The sequence below is a fragment of the Engraulis encrasicolus genome, chromosome 3, assembly GCF_034702125.1.
Source record: "Engraulis encrasicolus isolate BLACKSEA-1 chromosome 3, IST_EnEncr_1.0, whole genome shotgun sequence".
NCBI classification, from domain to species: Eukaryota; Metazoa; Chordata; class Actinopteri; order Clupeiformes; family Engraulidae; genus Engraulis; species Engraulis encrasicolus.
The window spans coordinates 17,414,047-17,421,546 of record NC_085859.1 but is presented as its reverse complement, the minus strand read 5'-3'; the positions used below and the strand labels follow the sequence as shown (position 1 = coordinate 17,421,546).

At 54.0% G+C, this 7,500-nt stretch overlaps 1 protein-coding gene across 4 annotated transcripts in view; it reads right to left on the bottom strand.

Moving 5' to 3' along the window:
• Positions 1-7,500, bottom strand: part of agtpbp1 (ATP/GTP binding carboxypeptidase 1) — a 96,658-nt gene that overhangs the window by 47,286 nt on the left and 41,872 nt on the right. For all 4 annotated transcript variants that reach the window (XM_063194883.1, XM_063194884.1, XM_063194885.1 and 1 more), the window contains 2 exons: positions 1,377-1,566; positions 630-890 (listed from right to left, as the gene is read on the bottom strand). In XM_063194883.1, coding sequence (XP_063050953.1) covers positions 630-890; positions 1,377-1,566 — 451 coding nt within the window. The remainder of the gene's footprint in view (positions 1-629; positions 891-1,376; positions 1,567-7,500) is intronic.

The window sequence follows — 7,500 nt, the reverse complement described above, 5'->3', positions numbered from 1 at the left end:
GTCGGGAAAAACATTACTGAGCGAGAGAGATAGAGAGCTAGAGAGTGTGTGTGTTGTTTTTTTTTTTTTTTAATGTTCTCCATTATTCCACATTTGTGGATAAACTTGTATGGTACAAATTGTTACTAGACGAATTACATATTTCTTTCCTTCATTTGTCATCCTACTTGACATGATATTGCATGAAACTCAATAAAAAATTTAAATATATAACTTGCAAATGCTAGTCATTTTTTCATTTTCCGCAACATATCAATATAGCGTAACCATGTCAATTTCCAGCTGTCTTCATCATGGCAATGAAAAATAGGTAACTTGACTTGATGCTGGCGTCATACTGTAGGTGTGAATGACAGTGTCATAACAGTGTCGTAACGCAGTCATGGACGTGTCAAACATTTTATGACTGTTGTCTAATAACTGACATTCGGCTATGGAAGACTGCCCTATCAATGTTAACTTTTCATGACCATGAAATGTTTATGACATTGACATAATGTTTATGACTCGTCCATGCCTGTGGCATGACACTATTTTTTGACAATGTCATGACACTAATTCACGTCAGCATCATACGCATGGCATAACGAAGTGTCACCGGAAAATGTTCATCTCCCACTCAGCCTTACCTCCACTACCACAGCCCTCCAGTAGGAGGCGCCCCAGGCTGCCGCTGAGGTCTGCGGCCTCCAGGATGCGCGGCGTGCCCCCGATCTCCCCCTGTGGCGTGTGGTCCTGGGTGGTGGGGGCGGCGGGGCTCAGACTGAAGGTCTCCCCCAGCAGGAGCAGCTTCTCTGGGGCACGGCTCAGGCCGATGCTCTCCTGGGGCTCCAGAGGCTCTGGAGCTCGCGGCTCACCCTTCTCCAGCTGCCGAGCCTGGGCCGCCGGGTCTGTGAGTAAGTAAGTAAGTAAGTAAGTAAGTTAGTGAGTAAGTAAGTAAGTAAGTAAGTAAGTAAGTATGCCCTTTATTATTAGGGGTGTAAATAATAATCGATATGTATCAATGCATCGAACCTACGTCCGACGATCAAATCGAATTGCATCATATCACGAGGCATTCTCAAGTACCGAAAATAATCGAATCGCTGGTCCCTGCCCAATGCCCTAGCTCCATACTATAAAAAGTAATTGGAAATAATCTAATTGAATTGTGTCGTGGGGCATTCTTAAGAAAGGAAAATAATCAAATTGCTGCCTTAAGACATCGATATCGAACTGTATTGTCATGGAGGCTGTGATTTACACCCCAAAATACTGTATCAAAAAATGGGAGATGTAAAATAGAAATGTATTAAAAACACACATATAACTGTCTAAATAAATACATTAGTAAAATGGCTTAACAACACAGAGCTAGTGCAGTTTAGCATGACTACCTGCAGCTGGGGGGTCCACCAGCTGATTGTCTTTGGTTGAAGGAGGCGGTGGAGGAGGAGGTGTAGGAACAGGGCGATGGGGGTCTTGCTGTTGGTCCGCGGTGGGGAGTGTGGTGGGCTTGGGGGGTTTGGGGAGGGGAGGGGCGGGGGTCACCCCGATACCCGATCTTGGGTCACTCAAGTCGAAATCCTGCCATGGAACAGGAGAGGTTAGTGAGGTTCTATTTCGTTCCTTCTGACCGCCAGAGGCGGTGCTTTCAGCACTGAATATTCATCTTACGGATCAGCAGGTCGAGAATTAATATCAACAAAGTAACACGTGACCTGGGTGACGTCACCCGGTGACCCCCGTGTCAGGGGTTAAAACACCGGCGAACCCAGGAAGTATCCTCTTTCATCTTCTCGATTGCAGGTTTCGAGTTTATCGTTTGAGATTTTGGGATCGACCTGACGCTTTGTTCGTTTCGCACCCATAGGGTTGGGGCTGTGGGTTTTCCACCCCCCATGAAACGGCGTTGGTCGCTTTTTCCTTTGAGTATCTCTTTCACATTTACGATGTGTTCGACTGAGTGTTATCCGCTCGGTGGAGGAGGGCTGGCTAGGCTACCTAGCCTGCCTAGCCCCTGGCTCGAGGCACTGTTCTCGCCGACTGGAGGCTAATAACTTGTCCTTTCCCGTGGAAGGTAGGCCGTTTTCTGATCATGTATTAACTGCTACCGCGTTATCTTCAGTGGTGTTTCCCGCAACTGAATTTGACGAGCGGTCTCGTGGCGTGATGCGCTTTCGAGTTGGGATTATGTATTAACGCCTGCCTGCCTATGTTGGCCATCGTTTGGGTAAGTGGACTGTCATTTACTGTTTCGATTTATTTTCGCGGTGTTTCTCGCCGCTGAATGTTACTATTACTGGGCGATTGTTGTGACACTCGACGCGAGCTCGGTTACTTGTGTTCGCGTGCCTGTATTTACGTTACGGCTTCATTGTTGTACAGTGTAGCCTGTCTGTACGGTTGCTCCACGGGCCAGTGTGGTTCGCTTTGCCCTTGCACCGTTGGCGTCACCCCGGTTGTTATTCCTGCCCGGTTGTGTTATTTCTTCACTGTTTGATTATTGTCTGTTTTCATCTGGGGTGTCTTCGCCCCAGAAGTGTATATTTGCCTTGCATTTCTATCACTGTGCTACTCCTGTCTGCCCAGGATATTGGCTGTGCTTATAATAATAATAATGCTACTGATAATAATGCGTTTTTATTTAAAAGCGCCTTTCAGAACACTCAAGGACACTGATGCTTATGGTCGCTGGGTGTACAGCGCCTACCGACTGCATTGCAATGTAATATTAATGTCCAATGTTATTTGCTTGTCAGCTTGGTGTTGCCGCCTGGCTGCTGGCTCCTGTTGGCTACACTTGGGGCGTCCTCGCCCCTCGTGTTTTATATTTGCAGTATTTGCTGGACATTGTAGTGTCATCTCCTACATGCTGCCTACTTTTTGCCCACTATCGGGTGCCCTCGCCTGGGGTATGTATTGCTTGTTTGTTCCCTTCTGTGTGTTGCAGTGTTTGCTTCCCGACACAGGGCCCTCGTCTTGCCTGGTTGCTGGATTTCTTCTTGGCTGCTGTTGGATATCCCAGCCCCTTCTGTGTGGTATTCACCAGTTGGCCTGGAGCTCTGGCCTCACCTGGTTACTGGCTTGCATTGGCTGCCACTGGGGTGTCTTCGCCCTGCTGTGTGTATTGCCTTGTTTGCCTGTCGGCCCTGACTGTCCGACTGCTGGCCTCCCTCTCGGCTACCACTGGGGTGTCCTCGCCCCGTGTGCCTGCCTGCCTGACTGATGCGTTGCCGTCTGGGCCCCTGGGACTGGTGTCGCCCCTCCTGCCTGGAGCTGAGGCGCCTGCGGCTGAGGTTGACAGATGTGGCCTGGGCTGCCTGCTCAGGTCTGCGTGCGAGAGCACTTGCTGCCGGACTGACGCGGTTTGGCCCTCGGCCTACCGTTCCGCTGGCCATGAGGGGCTGTAGATGACGCCGGCTGCTGCAGCGAGGCCAAGCAGGCGCCATGGGGTGACCTCACGCTTCCCGGAGGTGTCGCGGATGTGCCCAGACTCCTTGCCCTCGGGGGTGGACAAGTTGTCGACTGGACTGGTGAAGTTGTCGGCCCTGTTTTGCCGACCTGCAGCCTCTGACACACGGTGACAGTATTTTCACATGTGCCCTGCCTGCCAGCGACCCGGATGGTCGCACACCGCCGCCATGGCCGTCGCACTCCGCCGCCACAGCTGTCGCATGCTGCCGCCACAGCTGTCGCCCACCGCCGCCACGACTGTCGACCACCGCCGCCACGACTGTCGGCCATCGCCGCCACGACTGTCGACCATCGCCGCCACGACTGTCGGCCACCGCCTCCGCAGCTATCGCCTGCTGCCGATGCCCGCGCCATGCCCTCTGTCCGGGTGGCACCGGCACAGCCCAGTTGCATTGCTTGTTGCATTGCATTGGTTGTCTGGTGGCTGATGCTTGGCCCCTTTCTGGGTTGGTTGGCCATGGGTGTTTTTCGCCCGACGGCTACTTGTGAGTGCCATACCTGCTACTGCTCCAGAGTGGGTTTCTGGCCACGGGTGGCCTCCACCCTGTGACATGCTTGTTGATGCCACGGCTACTACAGCTGCCACGACGAGCCGCTGGGCCATACGCAACCTGCCATTCCGGCGTTTACATGGCTTGCTCGGTTGCTTCGCATGCTTGCATACTTGCACTCTTGCATGGCTGCATGACTTGCGTGGGACTGCATGTGTGCTCCCCGCTCCTCTGCTGTTCTCTACCATTCAGCGTCCTGCGACTGTCTGTCGCTCTCCTGGATACCGCCTGCTGTCGGCTGTTTCATCCATCGACTTCTTGTGGACGCCCGGGGCACCTCAACCGCCATGGCTGCTACAGTTGCGCGTGTTGCTTCGCTTCATGCCCCTCTGTGTAGCTTGCTTCTTTTCCCTACGTCACGACTAGTTCTGGTCGTTCTCCTGGGTTTGGCTGACCGTGGGTGTCTCCACCAGTCAGCTCCTTGCATGCACCGTTGGCGTTTCCGCCTGTACGACTGCTGCTGCTCTGGGTGAGTGGTTTCACACCATGCCCTGTTTTATGCTCTTTGGCACTCCTGCGGGACTGTCTGGAGTCTGTTGGCCTTGACCGGCTTCACCGTGATTGCAGTTGGTGCCTTCGCCTCTTCTGCTGTGGCTTCAGTATGCAAGTTATGCTCTGCGTCCTGTCGTCCGCCTTTGCCCACTGTCGTACGTCTGGCATGTCGTCGTACTCCTGACCTGGTGGAGCCTGTGTCTTTTTCGTCCCTTGGCTCGCGGAGTGTGCCGTTGGGCTTGCGCCTCTGTGACTGGTGCACATGTATGTGGGCGTTGCTGCCCTGGGTACAGGACCCGGGTGCTTCCTTCATTGTCCTCGACTGTGGCGCGTAGGTCGACTGCTGCACGTCGTCCCCCTGAGCCCTTGGGCTATGCGTGGACTCGCCATAGGCTACTAACGAGTGCCATTGGCGCCCGCACCACTGCAGCTGCGGCTGCTACTGGTATGTTGGAGCGTTACCGCTCCTTCTCCTGTTGCTCTTCAGGTTTCCCCACTTCATGTGTGGTATGTCCGGGGGTCAGGATGCCACTCTGACTGCTACTACTGTAAGGGAGTGACCCCACTCCGGGCTCTCCCTTCGAGTTTTCAGTGGCTTACGACTGTTCGCTCTGTTGGCCTCGCTATGGATGGTCTCACATGAGTGCTCTGGACGCCGGTAGGCGTACACGCCCCTACGACTGGATTCTGTGTCTGGCTGGTTCAGCTTCATGCTCTGCCGTCTACTGCAGGGGCATCACAGTTGACTTGTCATGGGCGTCTGCGTCCTGTGTCGTCTCGCGCCCCTTTCCCGCTGGGCCCGCTTGGACTGTTTACGCGTCTCTGCTGCAGTGGCTGTACCTGCTACTGGTTACCCTGCCTGTCCCGCCTGTCTATGCCGATGGCCCCTATGTGGCCTTTACTGGTGTTTGGCTGACTGTGACACTGCACGATGGGTCTGCGATCACGCATTGGCCAGGCTGCTGGAGGCCTCCATCTATGGCCTAGCCGGGTATTGAACCACATCTTGCCACCCTCCTTGCCTCGCCGGTCAGAGCGTTGGACTGGCGAGGCACACTGCCCTGGTCACTTGGACACGTCGCAGATGAGCTCATCAGCAAGGACTATGATGCAGCATTGCGTACAACGTGCATTGGGTTTTCGATGTCCCATGTCTTGTTCGCCTTCTCTCGGCCCCCATGGACCGCTTTGGGGCGCCCCCTGTGAGTTATCTTTGACTCCTGTTTGCTGGCATTCGCCTGTCTGGCCTGAGTGCCGGGGCTGAGTCACACAGACCTTGACCATGGTACGATGATTGGTATGGCTTGCGCGGCACCCTTGTCGGGGCCTTGCTGGAGGCCGTCTGCTCTCTTCCTGCGGCCCCCATGCGTCCCTTTGGTCCGTCCGCTTTGGGCAAGCCACGATGCGGCTATTCTGTTGCCCCGACCGTGCGGCCGATGCTGCATGTGGTTTTGTTTCGCTCACGCTGTTCTCGACTTGGTGCGCTTTGCCCTGTTCTCAACATGCAGACCCCTGGCCTGGTGTTTCTAGGCGTCGTCTCTGCTTATGACCAGCGTGCTTGCGGGCATTGGAAGTGGAGGCTCTCCTTCCTTGCTCTCCGCTCCTTCCAGGTGTTGGGCATGCCGACCTCGGCATCCCGCGTTATCCCTCTTGGCCTCCGCTTGCTGAGGCCTCTTTGGGTTGGATATGCCGTTATGACACCAGGTCCTACTGTCGCTGACCGCTCTACATTGTGTCTGGCTACCATGTCCGCCTACGACCCTGGAGATGGAACTCACGTCTGTTCCGCTCTGCCCTTGCGCCGTGAAGTCATGCCCACTGCTGCTGCCATTGCGCGGTGCGGTCGTGCCCACTGCTGCTGCCCTGGACGCTTGGTCTGCAGTGGCAGTCCGACACTGCCTGCGACCTGTGGGCCCCCTGATGATGCCCGTACCTTGGATAAATGTGGGGATTGGCCATCCTGATTGCCCTCAGACGCTCTCTGGCCGGTCTTGCGGTCTTGTGTGGAGCGGGCGGCTCATCTGTCATGTGCCATGTATGCCGCCTTGGGTCCTTGCCCTCTCTGGGCCTGTTGCAGCAGCTGTTTTCAGGGGCCGACACTCGTCTGATGGGCATGGGAGCAACTTCCTTATGGGCGTCCAGTGCCCTGTTGTTGACCTTTTCCGTGGTTCGCCTCATCCATTGTGATTCCCCCCGTTTGTGGTACCGCTACGGGGTGGCACAGGTGTCCCCGTCAACTGCTATGCTAACTGTTTACTTGCTGCCCCCTGTGGTTCTCACTCAGGGAGCTCGTGGATCCTTTGGGCCAGGTTACACTGGCTTCCATGTGGCTGTTGGTACGCGCAAGGCATATGCTGTATGGCCTCCTTGGCATTAGGCTGCACCATCGCCTGGTTTTCTTGATGTTGCCCCACATGTTACTGTGGTGCTGGCGGTGGCTTCAGGCCGTCTCAGTAGTACTGACGACGGGTAGGCACTCCTCATGACTTTGTTGGTATTAGTCATCCAGTGCTGAAAGCACCGCCTCTGGCGGTCAGAAGGAACGAAATAGAACGAAGGTTATGTATATAACCACGGTTCTATGAGTTCCGGATGACCGCCAGAGCTTGGCAGTCACTCGGAGTGTGTTCGAGAAGATTTGCCAAGAGGATACTTCCTGGGTTCGCCGGTGTTTTAACCCCTGACACGGGGGTCACCGGGTGACGTCACCCAGGTCACGTGTTACTTTGTTGATATTAATTCTCGACCTGCTGATCCGTAAGATGAATATTCAGTGCTGAAAGCACCGCCTCTGGCGGTCATCCGGAACTCATAGAACCGTGGTTATATACATAACCTTCGTTTGTTAATGTATTTATTCAATTTCTATATTTCATGTTCATGCGGCATTAAAAGTTTATTTGAAACGTAAAATGCTAAAGAATAAAATGATAAATGTGTCAGAGGTACCAAAAAGGTCAATTTTCAACTGTAGTCCCATTGGATGGTATATACTATACAG